This window comes from Denticeps clupeoides, chromosome 1 (assembly GCF_900700375.1).
Source record: "Denticeps clupeoides chromosome 1, fDenClu1.1, whole genome shotgun sequence".
NCBI classification, from domain to species: domain Eukaryota; kingdom Metazoa; phylum Chordata; class Actinopteri; order Clupeiformes; family Denticipitidae; genus Denticeps; species Denticeps clupeoides.
Window position 1 is genome coordinate 8,622,881 of NC_041707.1, and position 17,001 is coordinate 8,639,881.

General features: G+C 42.6%; 2 protein-coding genes and 1 non-coding gene across 6 annotated transcripts; 2 read left to right on the top strand and 1 right to left on the bottom strand.

Annotated features, from left to right (window-relative positions):
* Positions 1–735: 735 nt before the first annotated feature.
* Positions 736–7,333, bottom strand: lgals3a (lectin, galactoside binding soluble 3a). 4 transcript variants are annotated; one of them, XM_028978815.1, is made up of 6 exons: positions 6,843–7,333; positions 6,238–6,301; positions 5,004–5,735; positions 2,547–2,635; positions 2,275–2,431; positions 736–2,171 (listed from the first exon to the last, which is right to left on the bottom strand). In XM_028978815.1, exons 1-6 carry the CDS (start codon positions 7,022–7,024, stop codon positions 2,016–2,018), a joined length of 1,380 nt encoding a protein of 459 aa, XP_028834648.1. In that variant the 5' UTR covers positions 7,025–7,333; the 3' UTR covers positions 736–2,015. The 4 variants fall into 4 exon arrangements, with proteins under 4 accessions (XP_028834648.1, XP_028834666.1, XP_028834657.1 ...); XM_028978833.1 differs by having other exon boundaries at positions 7,257–7,302; XM_028978824.1 differs by lacking the exon at positions 6,843–7,333 and adding an exon at positions 6,521–6,630 and having other exon boundaries at positions 6,238–6,255.
* Positions 7,334–7,351: 18 nt separating this feature from the next.
* Positions 7,352–16,177, top strand: gmfb (glia maturation factor, beta). The gene is made up of 7 exons (XM_028978852.1): positions 7,352–7,494; positions 10,900–10,996; positions 11,779–11,828; positions 12,125–12,174; positions 12,386–12,468; positions 12,736–12,809; positions 13,097–16,177. Exons 1-7 carry the CDS (start codon positions 7,492–7,494, stop codon positions 13,166–13,168), a joined length of 429 nt encoding a protein of 142 aa, XP_028834685.1. The 5' UTR covers positions 7,352–7,491; the 3' UTR covers positions 13,169–16,177.
* Positions 16,178–16,913: 736 nt separating this feature from the next.
* trnak-uuu (transfer RNA lysine (anticodon UUU)) lies at positions 16,914–16,986 on the top strand. The gene has a single exon. It is a non-coding gene; the product is annotated as a tRNA-Lys (tRNA).
* The last annotated feature ends 15 nt before the right edge of the window (positions 16,987–17,001 follow it).

Sequence of the window (17,001 nt, forward strand, 5' to 3'; positions counted from 1 at the left end):
AGGAGTTTAAGTATCTCGGGGTCTTGTTCACGAGTGAGGGAAGAAGGGAGCAACAATCAGGGAAACAATCTGTGGAGGTGAAGAGGGAGCTGAGCCAGAAAGCAAGGCTCTCGATTTACCAGACGATCTACATCCCAATCCTCACCTATGGTCATGAGCTTTAGGTAATGACCAAAAGAACAAGATTGTGGATACAAGCAGCCGAAATGAGTTTCCTCTGTAGGGTTGCCGGGCGCAGAGATAGGGTGAGGAGCTCGGACATTTGGGAGGAACTCAGAGAGGAACTGCTGCTCCTCCACATTGAAAGGAACAAGTTGAGGTGGTTCAGGCATCTGGTCAGAATGCCTCCTGGACGCTTCCCTGGGGAGGTGTTTCAGGCATGTCCGGAACACACTGGAGAAATTATATCTCCAGTCTGGTCTGGGAACGCCTTAAGGTCCCGCCAGAGGAGCTGGTGGAGGTGGCTGGGGAGAGAGAGGGATTCCCTAATTGGGAAGCTGCCCCGCGACCCGGATAAGCGGAGGAAGACGAGGACATAACTCTACATGTGTTCATTCATAGTTGGAGTTAAGTTGTTTTTTGATGCCTTCAGTGAGAATCTACCAATGTAAATGGTCATGAAAATAAAGAAAACACTTTGAATGAGAAGGTGTGTCCAAACTAAGGTGTGTCAATAAGGTAAGCACAACCTTAATATAAAACCACAATAAAATCACGAAACTGAAGACAATTTCAAACATTTGCCACGTCTCACTTTTATTCAAAACTAAAAATAATTGCAGTTTCTTTGGCAAATCCCCTATTTTGAAAATCATTATGAAAATGGATCATAATGACTAACTTATCAGTGACATTTACATAATACAGTACTCACACACAAATTACATCAATACTGAAACTACACAGTCGATAACGCATATGACAGATGTTTCCATGCACCTGGTGTTATCTGACCTAAAAATCCTGTGCCTCTACCCGTACGATGAGATCACCAGGAAATAAAGACTACATGTATCCAACACTTATAGGTGGATACATGTATAGTTGGAAACAACCCCCCCTACACAGGTGTCATTTCGTCTATGCATGACTGTGTGACAGTTGAACACTGTTTATTTCCAAAATTGTTTAATTCGCTTCAAAAAATATAACTCTGCAACACTCATTTCTGAGAGTCCACATTTAATCAAAACAGCCAAAACTATGTATTTTCTATAAGGCTAATAAATATATCCATAAGCTTTCTTCATAACATGATACATGCTAATTTATTAATTCAACAGTCAGGCAGCTAACATAGCTAAAGGAGCTTGTGTGGAAATCAAAAGAGAGTTAAAGCAGGAATAGAAGTGATCAAAAGGCAAAGGACACAGGTTACATTGGGTCCTTCTCGTGCATCATCTCATTTCACCCTGGCTATGCTCCTGAAAACAGGAAGAGAGCCACTATTCAGTCCTTAAGTTACTAACACAGTGTGCTGTGACCGATAGTCCATGCCTGAGGCTGCCCCGAACGTGCATGGCTTTCAACATCCACTTTGTCCACCAATCTGAACTGCTCTCGGGCAACTGCATGGTGAATGTGACTGAATGCCTGAGTAGGGTGGTTTACTGCTTCTGATTGCTGGGCCAAGTATTCTGATGACCTGGTGGAATAGTATGAGGCCTTCACACCAAAACATCACAGTATGTAGCCATCCCTGCCACATCCAAACATATCCGAGAACATACACCAGCTCTACAGCCTAACACAAAAGGCCTGTCTAATCACATGTATGCGTTGTTTATGTTTAAAGACATGGAATTTATATGGTTTCATGCATTTATAGACAAAGATTCGAAATCAACAGTGAAATTATATCTACACACCAATCAAGGGAGGATTCTCTGCCCTGGCTAGACAGCAAATGAAAGACTAAATGATTAATAATATCCTGATATTCTGCCCAGGGCTGCCCTTAAAACACCCACAACTTATAATGCAGTGTGGTATCCAGGGTGGCTGATGTGTGTGAGTTAGATCAGACTGGGGGCCACACTGTAGAGTGCTACATCGCCCACCACACGAAGGAGCGTGACGTCCTCTAGCCCCCCAGTACGATGTTCATACTCCAGCAGATGAATACCGTCCACTGCCACCTTAAACATGTCTCCTTCCACTAGGATCTTCAGCTACAGAGAACACACACAGTACATCAATCAGTAACAAATCTTGCAGAATCCATAATCCAGCGGTTATCGTGTCAGATTTGGGTTTGGCGTCTTCCCGCCATACCTCAAACTGTTGCCCTTGGATGAATGGGAAACTCCCCTCCCTCTCCTCTGGACCCCAGTAGCCCCCAAGAAAGGAGTTTCGGACAATGGTCTGCTCTGGGAAGCGAGGGTTGAAGTGGAAGACCACGTCTGACTCTTTCACAAAGTCTATGTTAAACCTAATATGTGCACACATACACAACAATGGGTGTGAACACAACAGCATCTCACAATTGAGAATTTTTGATACTGGGTTGTGTATTCATGGGTTTGTGAGTGTTTTCAGTTGAGTACCTGTCAGCACCTGGGACTGGCTTTCCTATAATGGTGATCATGAGGCGTGGCATGACACCAGCATGGAGGGGCATCTCATATGGCACTGACTGTAGAATGGACACATACACAAAACTTTTAAACACTATTGCTTTTTTTAAAACTCTTTGCGTAAAGTTAATATTGAAAGAAAACAGAACAGGTCTAAGATTCTTTTTTTCCCTTGGAAACAAAGCAGCACCTCTGGCCAATTCAGTTCCACATTGTAGGCAACAGTCACTTGACCTTGACTTTTGATCGTCAAAATCGAATCTGTTTATGTTTGAGTCAAAGTAAACACTTGTACCAAATAAAAAAAAAACTTGCCTACAGCAGTTCGTGCAATTAGGTTTTTTCAAAAGAATGGTACACAGTCAATTTGAAATCACTGCTGTCCCTAGCAGTGGCATATAAATCCAAATGACACCCTTGATTGCAGGCAAATTGACCCATGACACTTCTAACAGAGTTGCAATAAGCCCCGCGGCGGTTCTACCATTTCTGCAACGAACTTATTCAGAAATGTCCTACATGGCGCCAGCCCGATGCACAACGGCAGTTTCTGTTCCGTTTGCTCACTTCTTCCATTCAAACACTCGCTTATAACAAGCGCTCTTTTCATGACTCATGAAAAAAGAATGGCTTGGACGATTTCACCATGACGACATCCATGTCAAATACTCCTTACCCTGATTCCAAAGTGTGGCCCAGCCCCATGACTCATGTATGCAGTCAGGAGAGGTTTCCATGCAAAATGATTGCACACAATCATTTGTCTTATTAGTGCTCACTGTTTATGTCAATAACATTTGAAAATCGGTGGCTATACATTCAGATCGTTGTTGTTTAATGTTTAACATCAGGTTCAGTTATCCTCCAGTAGAGCACATTGAGAGCACAAGTTCTGGATGTTTTAATGACATGTTTCATCAAATTTCATACCACCCTTAATATCCAGGGCATTCAATGAAATGTGGCACATCTGCTGTTATCCCTTCTTGTCCTTTTTCATTGGTTAGCTGTAAAATGGTAAAATGCAATGGAAATCATTTGTCACTGTTAAATAGACTGGTTTAGTGTGAAGAGCAAGACATCACAAGCTATTTAAGCAAAACATTCTAGATCTACAGCTAGCAAAATCTTTAAAATATCTTCAGAAGAATGGTATACACAGCAGGTTTTCCAGGAAACCTGTTGAGTGACCTATAGGTGACCCAACCTTCACAGACACAGAGGCTTCAGCTGCCGAACATAATTCATTTGACACATCTCATCTGGTAAGAAAGTCAGTTGGCTTGTACAGCCTTGATTAAGTTTCTTTATTCAGCAAGAAAAAGAAAAGGTTAACTCATGCATATTCACAAACATTCCATATTATAAAGCAGTTACACCCATATATATAGATATATTCATAAAGTGCTTAGTATACTTATATAATCAGAATTTAAAAGATTTTACAGTTCATTCATATTTTATTTTCTCTGCTGGGCTGTGTGATTGCCAGGCTGGTTACTACTGTGCTACTCCCATACTCCAATCTGCTATGTTCCCCCCGCCCTCACTCGTGATTCAAACGTGAAATTAAGCAAATAATTTGGTAGTACTGGAAACAGCAACTGTTGGAGCTTCTACACTGAGACAGAAAGATCACAGTGTTAAAGCATTGAGGGGGAAAAGGGAAGGAAGAAAATATCGTCATGTGGGATGGAGGGTTCCTGAGTCAGCTGCAAGATTTTAAGGTGTGGTTTAGTAACCCATTAAAGGAGATGTCGAGGTCTCATCCTCCCCAGTGTCCTCCTGTCTTCCTGCTGCAAAAACCTTTATGTTGCATTCAATAATGTGGTGGTCTGTACGGGGGCTGAAAGACAAAAGGATGTGCATCTTTTAAAATGTGTAAGAAGTGCTTATTTTGAGAACACCTCCAAAGCAGCCCAGACCAACCCCAAAGAGCCTTGCATTTTACACCACAACACCACCCTCAAACCCAGAATCTTGTCCAACACAAAGAAGCAAAACCAAATGTATAAGCATAGCACCTATATGAATCATAGCACCTGAAGAGAGAGGAGGAAACCAAAAAGTTAGATCAAGCAATTTCATACCCTAAGACCCTAGAACTAGAAGGTTCTTTTGTGCTACATTATTGTATGATACCCTTGTCACCTTAAAATCTTGAGGTCTCTATATAAGAATATGAATGCCATGAATGCCTCATTCAATGAAATCCTTGCCCCTGTATTGATCCATTAGTGAAATTAGTACCAGAGCTGAAAAGTTGCCAAAATGTCACACTGTATTTTTAGCATGTCAGTACTAGAATGAATTAGAATGAATGAGTGCTCAACATTGTACTTTTCACTGAATGAGGAATAGAAGCATAGAAAAAGTTTTATCAGAAGGGGACATGAAGGGAAGATCAGTGGAGACACCCATACTCACCAACATGCCTCCTGGAGCACCTGGTCCACCATATGGTCCCATGGGACCATGTCCGAATGATCCAGGAGCCCCTGGCTGTGCAGGGAAGCCACCAGCAGGCTGACCCCAGGAGCCTGGAGGCACTGCAGGGAACCCTCCTCCAGGGAAGCCTGGAGCAGGAGCGTGAGGAAAGGAAGGTGGCCCACCAGAGTAAGGCATGTTATGGTAGGGTCCTGGTGGCCCACCTCCATAAGGCATGTTAGGACATGGCCCAGGAGGTCCCCCTGGAGTGGAGGGAAATTGTGCAGGAGGGTAAGGCACAGGTCCGCCTCCTTGGAACTGTCCAGGTGAGCCACCGCTTGGTGAGTAACCCTGACCAGGCATGGGAGGGAACTGTCCCGGAGCCCCAGGTCCATGTGGGAACTGCCCTGGCACTCCTGGTCCAGGTGGATAGCCACCCGGTGCCGATGGTGCCCCTGGAAAATGACCCGCTGCCCCAGGGCCTGGTGGGAACTGTCCAGGCTGGCCGCCAGGAAAGTGATTCGGAGCTCCAGGACCGGACAGGCCACCGGGGAAACCTACAGGAGGAGAGGGTTGGCCTGGACCCCCAGCAGAGTTGTAGTTTGGGCCTCCAGGTGCAGTGCCGGGCCATCCAGGGTTAGTAGGCGGTGGTGCGTTGCTGGGGGCAGAGGGGTTGGTGTGGCCTGTTTTGGCTGCCTTACCTGGAACATCGTCCGATAAGGCGTCAGCAAGCTGGATTCAGGGCAGACAGGGTCAAGAGTGAGAATTTAAAGCAGAACTACAATTATCTGAATAACCACAAATGCAACTCCTAATGCAAACTACAAATATACCAAGACAGGCTAAAGCAGGCCAGCTCTGGACAAGTTTACCAAATATGTATATCAGATGGGCGTGTAATCCATCCAGTTAAACCAGTTATGGGAAAATACATTTTTAACAATTCAGCACAATCAAGTGTAAATGGTAAAGCCAGAGTATGGACAGATATGGAGAAAACCGCTGTCCAGAAGCTTCTCACTTCTAATCTAAAACTGATATATGATGTGTGGCCGTGAACATTCCCATGACGCGCAGGAATGGTTATAAGCGCTCATGAGGCAAAGGTGGTATCACAAAAAAAGAAAGCAAAGCTAATGGTGTTCAAACGGAACCTGCACATTTTATTTGTAGGGATAAAGCTCATAGAATAAATGTTTCTTATACACACAAAACAGACAGTTTTCAAACTCACCGAAAAATCCGCCATAGCCTGTAATGAAACGGAATGAAAGACGGAAGCTGTTAGAGACAGAGCACTGAAGCAAACAAACGTCGACGCTTAATTTTTTTTTTTAAGAAAACAAAGTTCACTTTTAAGTCATGCAGCACCCTTGGGCGGCTAAGAGGCTAAAACGCCTCAGTGAACTCTAATGGCGATGTGAAGCGTGCTCTCAAGTCGAAGAGCGAACACACCCGCGCCGTGTTCGAACTACCGACAGGCCCGGCGACGAACGTAAGCATTTCACCACTATTACCTCCGAGAGAAGAGGGCCTGCTTTCCGGGATTTGTGCCGCAGCTACTTGTGTTGCGACCATCCACCAGCGAGGCGAAATAAAAAAAAAAAAAAAAATTAAAAAAAATCACACAACTCTACAAAGGAAGTGCGCTCACAACTCGCAACCCGACGCGCGCAGATCTCCGAGCATCCGGATGCGACGGAAGCGCCCGACGCGGGCGCACGCCAGCCCATCCTCGAGCTCTAGAGATCTGCGGAGCTCTTGAGGCTGGCCGCGCAGAGCGCTACTGCGCATGACGGGTCGAATGCACGGCGGAGGAAGTCGCGCTTAGCGGCTTACTTCGTTGAAGTTACGTGACGTCGTTCGTCCGTCTGCATCTTCACGCTTGAAAATACTCGAAGCTTGAATAGCTGAACGTATTTTTTTTTGTTTGTTTGCTTGTTTCTGAATTGTTGTCGGCGAGCAACATAAGTTACTGTAACTGAAGCCATTTTCTCGGGTGGCACCTGTGTGCATGGCATCAGTGGGTGGCTCCCGATCAATCATCAACATAAAACCAGGCCACGTCTAGACTTCTGTCACCGCCTCCGTTTATAATGGCGTTGCCCGCACGTTGTGGCGACGCGAGTCCCCGTAAGCGACAGCGTACACGGCTCTCGGTCACAATCCTCGCCGTCCCCGTTGCCGAATCAGAAGCAACACAATGGCGTCAAAGCGAAGACGCGGGCATTTCTTTTGTGGGGTTGTACTAACTCGGTGTCGGCGTGGTTAGAATTAGGGGGGAGTTTGGTACCGACGTGCTGAATTTGACTGCCGTTTCCTGCAGGAGCTGGGAGAGGATGTTGGGGAGGAGGCGGGCTCGGGGATTGGTCAGAATTTGGTCACCTGACCATCCTGGAAAAAAAAACAAAAAAACAACCCCCCCCTAAAAAAAAACCATACAGCGGACTGTCGAGCTCCGCACAATCGGAGTCTGCGCTTCGCCGAAATGGTAAGTGGGACCCGCGGCTGCGGTAAAAACGACGCCCTTGCTCGCGGGGGTGGGTGCGCGTTTCACCCCCCCTCACACACACACACACACACACACACACACCACACACAACACACACACACACACACAACACACACACGCCCTTTGCGCCGGTTCTCTCGTCCCGGCCATCGGGCCTTCCGTGCGTGTTGATCGGGGGCGGGGAGGGCGACCCGTCCGCTCCGGTCCACAAATATGCAGCTTCGCCCGGCCCGTCGTGACGTGCCGCGGCATGTCTGACGCCGCGCCGTCCCCCCAGCTGGGGGAAAAGTTTGCTGGCGCTGCAGCTGCGGCCCCGGGGCTCGTCGGACGCGGAATAATTTCGCATTTCGGACCCTCCTGAGCTCAGGACGCACCTGCTGAAACCCCCCCCCCCCCCCCCCCCCCCCCCCCACACACACACACACACACACACACACACACACCCGGTTCCCAGACGACTACTGCATGCGTTCGATTAGTCGATTACGAGAAGCGGACCCGCAGCCTACGCGTGGAAACAAAGGAAAGGGTCTCCAGCCAGACGCGCAGGGCGAGAAAAACGGCAACACCTTTGTTTCCGGGCCGTTTCGATGACTATAGAGCCACCAGTGGGCTCAGACGTCGTGACAGCGCCGGTTTTCTTCGTGTGCCTGTCGCCCTTGACGCGGGTTGTGTCAACTTCCTTCTGCTGGGGAACTGTTGCGGTGCGTGGAGGGGAATCTGGTGCGTCTCCCCTCCTGGAGACGCACCAGAATTCCCGGGTGGGAATCAAGAATCAGGGATGTATCGTCTGTCTGAGCCGCAACTTTCCTCCCGGAATTCCAGGGATGCGCCCACAATTCCTGAGAACTGCACTTTTTTTTTTTCAATTTTAGAGAAAAGGAGCAGTTGTGAAAGTGAAGTGATTGTCATTGTGAAACACTGCAGCACATCACGTGGTGACACAACGAAATGTGTCCTCTGCTTTTAACCATCACCCTTGGTGAGCAGTGGGTGGCCGTGACAGGTGCCCGGGGAGCAGTGTGTGGGGAACCGGCAACCTTCTTTGATCACTCAATGCCAATGGAAAGTTACTGAGAAAAGTATATTTAGAATGTAAATGGTAAACTCTGGATGCCTTACATTTTTTTACAGGTTCTGGTGTTGTTATTGGTGTGTGTTTTTAATAGAGGTGGTCATAGATTAATTTTCTTAATCTAGATGAATCTCACTGTAATCTTGGAATTAATCTAGAGTAATCTAAATTAATATAGATTAATCTAGATTAAAATGGCTCATTTGAATTCTGCCGAAGGCATTCAGAATATGTGTGCTACCCAAATAAAAGTAGGTCTTTGAGAACGGGTTTCTCAAGCCAGGTGGCGTATTAGACCAGGGGCTCATCTCCTGTTTCCAAAATGCATCACAAACTGCTTGAGAAAGATGTTCTATTATGATTATTGGTGATGAAAATAAATTATGTTCAATAAGATGTACTTGTGTTTACCAACTGTTTATTCAGTTAAATAGCTGCATCCATGTTAGCACGTCACGTTTGATGTGGTCATTTCACAGTTCGAAGACTCGTTCTCGCCCCCTACAGTGCAATTCGGCTAGGTATACATCCGCGCTAAAATATCAAGGTGAAAGTCATCATAGTGTAGCGGTTCTTCTTCTGCATTGTGTAACTTTTTGATTTCGTTTCTTGAACCACAAATGATGAGCTGACACCCAAGAGATTTTCTGTGCAAAGTGTATTCTGCACAAAAAGCAAGGTCGCGTCAGAACATCGCGTCATTCTGCACCTCTCTCTACAATATACAGTATACAATACACAGTATACAATATACAGTAAAAGAACATAAATTAAAATGAAAGAAATAACTTTTTGCACACAAACCCCACGCACCTCTCACGACTCACGCCATGTGTCCAAGAGAACTAAACGGGGTCTCAGAAACAAAATAAAAGTCTTTAGAAAATAAGAAACTAAAAGACACAAGAAAGAAGAAATATACTTATAAATCTAGTGTAACCATTTAACTCCGGCACAATAACTTGCGTAGTATAGACCCAGCTCCCAACCCAACTTTGTGAATAGATTAACGGCGATATTTTTTTTATCGCCCAATAAGAGTCTCACGTTAATGCAGCACGGTAACGCCGATAACGGCCCACCACTAGTTTTTATTAAACAAAAATGTCTTTCAGAAAAGACATGGACCATGGACCTAAGAACCACTCACACATGTTTCTGAAAAGCTTCATTACATCGCCTGATTCTAATTAACTAATGATTATGAGAGCCTTGAAGCACAGAAGAGAGCTCAGTTAAAATTATATATATATAGTACAGGCCAAAAGTTTGGACACACCTTCTCATTCAATGTGTTTTCTTTATTTTCATGACCATTTACATTGGTAGATTCTCACTGAAGGCATCACTGATTACTGCTTTGCACACTCTTGGCATTCTCTCGATGAGCTTCAAGATGTCGTCACCTGAAATGGTTTTCCAACAGTCTTGAAGGAGTTCCCAGAGGTGTTTAGCACTTGTTGGCACCTTTGCCTTCACTCTGCGGTCCAGCTCACCCCAAACCATTTCGATTAGGTTCAGGTCAGGTGACTGTGGAGGACAGGTCTCCACTTTTTGTTAAGTACATAACTCCACATGTGTTCATTCATAATTTTGATGCCTTCACTGAGAATCTACCAACGTCATGAAAATTAAGAGAACACATTAAATGAGAAGGTGTGTCCAAACTTTTGTCCTGTACTGTATATATATATCAATTAATCCGTTGAGTTTCTTTTTTTTTTATTAATCATAGAATCTGATAAATAAAATACACGAAAAGTATTACATTTCAAACTAATTCAAAAACAGAACTTTAGAAAGTCCACAAACATGTTGCTCCTTGAGATGTTATAATAATAATAAAATTAATATTTAATTGTTTGCCTTCCACCACATGGGCTTTCTTCCTTGGCAAGAAAGAAAAATGTGTGTTTTTAGCGTAAAACTGCACGTTAAAATGCAGGCGAATTATGTATTTGTATTTTTCTTCTACCTGCGCTTGTTTTTTGTTTTTTTGCTCCGCCCTGTCTATGAGGCACCGAACTCTGCAGGCATCAGTGTGCGAGAGAGGCCGAGTGTGTTTTCTGTACCATGTAGTCAAGTATGTTTAAAAAAAATCTAATGTCTCAGCGTTGCACGACACAACAAATCGATTATGAAACTCATTGCCAACACATTTAGTAATCGATTTTTATTGATTTAATAGATGCGTTGTTACATCCCTATTATATATATGTATATATATATATGCCCCCAAAGTGGAGGGACATTTTTCGCTCCCAAGTTTTGTTCATTTATTAATTTCTGACTTCTCCCTCCATGAACAGAGTGAATCACTGGTTGTTTGTGACGTTGACGAGGACCTCGTCAAAAAGCTCCGTGCATTCCGTTTCCGGAAGGAGACCAACAATGCTGCCATTATCAGTAAGTTGTTTTGTGTGCGCCTGTCCCATCCATATCTGATCTGTTGTCTGCGACTTAATCCTGTTTGTGCTCATCATGAACTAAGGACGTTTGTCTCCTGGGACTGACTTGTTTTCTACTATTTGTAACATTACTTAAAAAAAAAAAAACTCCACACTTGTTTAGGAGATGCAAACTGGAATTGGTGTTCTGTCAAACCGTGTGTTTCAGAGAGGAAGTGCTGTATGCTTTTATTGAAATTTAGTCACGTGAAGATTTTTGTTCTGAATGAAACATCAAAGGAATGTGGAGAAATATCAGTTTTGACATTGCATCACAGTGCATAGAGATAATTTGACAGATGCTTACAAATGAATATTTAACTGGAATGCAGTGTGCTGCCTCACCTCATAGTACCATTGTGTATGTCAAGAGGCGAGAGTTTCTCCTGCAAGGCTAAAGATGCAGTGCTGTCCAAAGGTGTTTTTTATCCCAACAACATTGCACCTCATACACTCATAAAGTCTGATTGGAAAAAATTCTTTTTTTCTTTCCCCAATTAATGGTCTCCATAGAGATTGAGGACTTGTTCTCTTTTTATGGCTGTTCTAGGAGCTCATGCCCTGTTCTTCTGTCTTACATATCGTGTGTGTAAACATCCCAGTCTGTGTTCAGATTTATGTAATAAATCCCCCGACCTACGATACTCCCGCGACTAGAATTATTTGTCATCTTGTGGATGGTTCACAATGAAGTGTGTGTGTGACAGAGACATGGTAAGACCACTTTCTCTCTCTTTCCAGTGAAGATTGACAAGGACCGACAGCTCGTAATTCTTGATGAGGAACATGAGGCAAGTTGCTTCTGACAAACACACACACACACACACACACACACACACACACACACACTTTTAATTCACATATGTTTCAGCTGTGTATAATGTACAGGCGGTGTATTTCTCTCACCTCAGAGTCTTAAAAACACCAAATGTGTTTTGCATAGTTGTGTTTTAGGATTCCGATATGCTTCATCCTTAATTATAACACTTGATTTAAAGTGCAAATAAGGCCTTACTGCACCACACTAGCGGCGCTGTTCACAGTCATGCCAACAGAATGGAGGAGTAACTGTGTATTTCTCTCTTAGGACATTTCTCCTGATGACCTTAAGGATGAGCTTCCCGAAAGGCAACCAAGATATCCTTTAACCACGGCCTATATACGGCCTTTTTAAAAATGATTTCCCTTTAGCAAAAAAGCAGAAAATGACATTCACTACTTGTTGAGCGCATGAGCTTGGCATGAGGAGGTTATACAAGAACAACAAGGCAGATATTGTGAACATCAGTTTCCTAGGTAAAGGGAAGTTGAGGACTGGTGGTGCAGTTGTGTCCTTAATCTGTTGCACATTTGTGGTCTACAGCTACAAGTATCAGCATGACGACGGACGAGTGTCCTACCCACTCTGCTTCATTTTCTCGAGCCCTGTTGGTAAAAAATCCACAGTCACACCGATGCACAAAATACATGCTGCTCATTTCAACAAACAGGAAGCCACGTTTTATTAACAAGACTACACAATTTTTTGGTACCTTACATTAAACAGGGGTCACAGATTTGATTCTGTCTACCTGAATGCAACAGTGCTGTCTGGAATGGCATCGGGACTGAATGTCTTTATTTAAATGCTCAATGTTGGATGGATTGATGCATGCATTGACTGACTGTCAGTTATTAAAATGACATCTGTTTGTACAGGTTGCAAACCAGAGCAGCAGATGATGTATGCCGGAAGTAAAAACAAGTTGGTGCAAACAGTAGAACTAACCAAGGTCAGAATTGGAAATGGGATCTGTCTGCTTACGACTTTGCACAATAATAACTTACTTAATTACTTATATGAATGCTATAACATGTTATATAAAATATTTTTTACTGTATAGTAAATTATATTCATTAAGAAAACGATTACAACACAATACACAGGACAAAATAAATCCTATCAAAAGCTGCACAATCAACTGTGAAATTGTACTGATTACTGATTTCCACACCTTTCATTTATTAGTGAAGGAAAGGTGCTGAATATAGCGTTTCTCTCCCCCCGATACCTCTGCAGGTGTTCGAGATCAGGAACACAGAGGACCTGACTGAAGAATGGCTGAGGGAGAAGCTGGGTTTTTTCCGTTAGATGCATTCTGCCATTCTGTGCCACGCCCACTCAGCCGAGGGGATAACCTAAGGCGACGCGAGTTGTTCCTCAAGGGGAGATAAAAACCATTGTCCATTATGCATCCAAAATTCCACTGTCTTTTAACAACCGACTCCCTTCAAATTCAATCTTCACATTTTTCCCAAAAGCCCCCCCCCTTCAACTTAAATGAAATTATAATAAGCAGAGACAATTCTGTGCAAAATGAAAGAGATCTGAAAAAGATCTAATTAGTCCAAAGGAAGTCGAGCTTGTGAGCCTGTTGTAATTAGTTTGGTTATCTTTATCCAGCACTGCCATTTAAGAGCACCGAGCAGCACACACACTTCCATCTAAGCGCCTTGGTTGCTTAGTTGGTGACTCAAGCAGGCTTCAGACAAACACTTCCGTTAATAGCGCATTGATGAATAAACGTTTACTATACACGTGACATGGATTTCGAAAAATGTAACATTTTTGGTAATTTTCACTGAAATCCATATCTGAACATGATCAGTTTGGTTTGGGGGAATCAATTCTTTCTGCAATATACCTCCTGCAATTGCAGTCAAACTGATATTTCAGCGGTCATGTTGATGTGGATGGTGCATGGTTTTTAAAAAATGAAAGTAATTATTCCTTGTAACGTTCTGTGTGAACTGCAACTGTGACCAAATATTTGTCCAATGTTTTATTCTTAAAGGGCAACCGCTGCTTCTCTGTTAATGTAAGGGGGCAAAAACGGGATTTTCTGTAAATGAGGGTTTAGAGAATTATTGACTCATTGGAAATGAAGTTAGGGGTTTAGTACATAGGACAGGTCTTTCTTCCATGAAGTTCTTCAGTCAGAGCTGTGAAAAGTATAGACACACTGGAGGTAAACTCTTGACACTCCATTTTTATCTTGTTTGTGGCATCTCTATCTAAGTGTGGACCTTATTTGTCTTCTTAATTGGAAGAGGTTAGTGTGTATGGATCTTTTGTATTGGACACAAGAGCAGCAAGGCAGTAGTAATAATAATAAAAAAAAAAAGTCTCCCGACATGCTTGGATTAACTGATTTTATTTTGCATTTGCATTAACCTACTGTTCCAGAACTAGGTGAAACAACATATGTAAATTAATGCATTAAACACTGGAGTTTTTTAATATCTATATATGTTTACAAATAGTGCTAATCTAATGATTAATTGGGGAAAGGTCTAAGGTTCTGCATATATATATATATATAAAAAAAAAACACACTTGTTACAAGTCTTTGTGTTCTAATAATGGGAGGCCTAAGGAAGTTTTGTATAGACTGCCATCTGCCATGGCAAGGTTGATGGAAAGTCAATTTGAGAGGTGCAGTTATCGCATTCTTTAACTGTCAGTCAAAGTGAGCCATTAAAAGGGAAAAATTACATTAAGTCTGTATGAGGAAATGGAAGACACCTTAATCTCAAAATGTCATATACCATTTATATTACAGGAAATTGAAAAACTGATGTAAATGGGAGGTCTGGGCTGGAAAGGCAGAACCACTTCATTGTGTTCTTTGTAAAGATCTTGCTGCTCAGAACCATCTACACTCCTTACATTAACCTGTATAAATGAAGAGTGACCTGTCTCTTGAACTGAACAATGTTTGTCTGTAACTTCACTGTCTTGAAAGACTGACCATAGCTATTGAGCAGTGCAAGATCTTAGCTGGTCTGTGGTTATGTTCACCAGAAGAGAAAAGGGGTATAAGCCGTCATTCACTGATCAGCTAGCCAAATGCTGCTGTATGTGAATATTCCTGAGAACTTGCTGCAAAGTTCAACCTAAGTCTTCATTTGTTCAAGCCTATTATACAAGTAATGGTTTAGTTAAAGATTTGTAGGTCTGATTCCTTAACTAAACAAATAGATAAAGCAAATAGCGGACATTAATTTTTATATACTGTAAAAATTAGTATATATGAAATCAGTCTAATACATATATGTCGGTACAGCACAAGGTTTTCCAGTCTTATTAAAACAGACGTGCATATGTGGAGGTGTTCCAGTTAAACCTGGTGACTGATTTGATACAGTTGGGGGGGTAGGAACGTGTAATACACGCTGACCCTGTGATTGGACACCCCTGCAGCTCATTTAGTTTAACAGATAAAACACAGTAAACATTCTGTTTAATTTTAAGGTATTTTCTTACAGTATCTCTCAAATCATATTCATCTGGTCAACCAAAATTTTTCATTTAAGGCAGATTTTGAAAATAAATTGTATCACATAACTTTACTCCTGATTGTTTTCTAGGGGGAGTCTTTGTGCATGAACTTCTGCAGTGTTTCACCTGGTCAAGCTGGCCCATAATGCACAGTGTTGCATCACTCAACCGAGGGGGGGGTCTAGAAGCAGCTGTATATAACAGTGCATGCTTTAGTGAGAATCAATGTTTCAACCTTCACCTAAATCTTATTGAAGGGATGTATCTCCATGGTGCATGGTCTTAACAGTATGTTCATCTCCCCTTACATATATGGTTAAAAAAACTCCCAGTTCAGGCAATAATTTTGTCTTGGAAATGGGATAATATGTTCTTTGGCTGTTCTGTGACGTTCAATCAAGTGTGCAGCAACTGCTGAGGAAATTATTGGATTAATATTCACTAATCTGGTGGTTAAATGTAAAAATGGTGAAAGAATGTCACTATTTCATTGTTGTTTCAGAGCCAAGTGACAGTACTGTTGCTTGGACAGGTCCAACAGGACTGGTCTTCCTGGGTTGCACTATACTCACATGCTTAATTCCAGCCCCTCCAGTCTCTCCCCTCTGTGCTTTCCATCGGTGGCCTATCTATAGATTCTCTGAATGCGTATTTCTTACTGTAACACTCTTGCTTTTTTGAGAAGTTTTCAACTGTTTTTGTAACAAAATGATGTCATGTGAGACATTCCCCTTTGTTTTGTGGAGTCTGTGATGTAATTGAGATGTCTGTATTTTTCCATAATTGGTACAATGTCTCAATACAGTAATACAAGAGCTATAGTGTCTACTGTTCTATGTCTCGCCTATCTCATCCAACTATATTAAAGCATATTAAAAATGTGCACTATTATTTCTGAACTGAAAGAACTTTCATAAGATTAGGGTTCAGAAATCATGGTGATTTTTTTTTTTTTTTTGCATTTCCTGTATTTTGTAAGGGTTTTCCAGTCTTGTAAAGTATGAACATATTTGTCAAGGCACAATTCGAGTTTCAAGAGAGGTTTATTGTCAGTACAACAGTACACACTGTATACAGTGTCTTCAAATGCTGTTTAACACAGACCAGCCATAGTGCTTTTATTAAAAAATGTTAAATTGTTTACACATAAATATGAATTTAGCTAAATTAAACCAAACTTGCCTATAAGATCTAAATCGGGACAACATCAGTTAAGATGCCACACAAATGTCAAGTCACCAAAATCAGTGAGTAAGACCTCTCCATTAACCTCCATTAGCCTAGTAATGTAACATCACCCCAGATTAAATTATAGCTAAATATACAGTACACACCAAAGGTTTGGACACACCTTCTCATTCAATGTGTTTTCTTTATTTCCATGACCATTTCCATTGGTAGATTCTCACTGAAGGCATCAAAACTATGAATGAACACATGTGGAGTTATGTACTTAACAAAAAGTGGAGACCTGGCCTCCACAGTCACCGGACCTGAACCCAATCGAGATGGTTTGGGGTGAGCTGGACCGCAGAGTGAAGGCAAAGTGACAAGAGCCTGGATAGCTCAGTCGGTAGAGCATCAGACTTTTAATCTGAGGGTCCAGGGTTCAAGTCCCTGTTCAGGCTAATTATTGATATACT

Excerpts from the sequence above, each read along its gene's own strand:
- gmfb (XM_028978852.1), top strand. Across the intron at positions 10,997-11,778 it reads CAACAATGCTGCCATTATCA|TGAAGATTGACAAGGACCGA; the intron begins GTAAGTTGTTTT and ends CTCTCTTTCCAG. Across the intron at positions 12,469-12,735 it reads CATTTTCTCGAGCCCTGTTG|GTTGCAAACCAGAGCAGCAG; the intron begins GTAAAAAATCCA and ends CTGTTTGTACAG.
- lgals3a (XM_028978815.1), bottom strand. The coding sequence starts at position 7,024 with ATGCCATGCACACAGGTGCCACCCGAGAAAATGGCTTCAGTTACAGTA. Across the intron at positions 2,636-5,003 it reads GTGCTCCAGGAGGCATGTTG|TCAGTGCCATATGAGATGCC; the intron begins GTGAGTATGGGT and ends TCCATTCTACAG. Across the intron at positions 2,432-2,546 it reads CCAGTCCCAGGTGCTGACAG|GTTTAACATAGACTTTGTGA; the intron begins GTACTCAACTGA and ends TGCACATATTAG.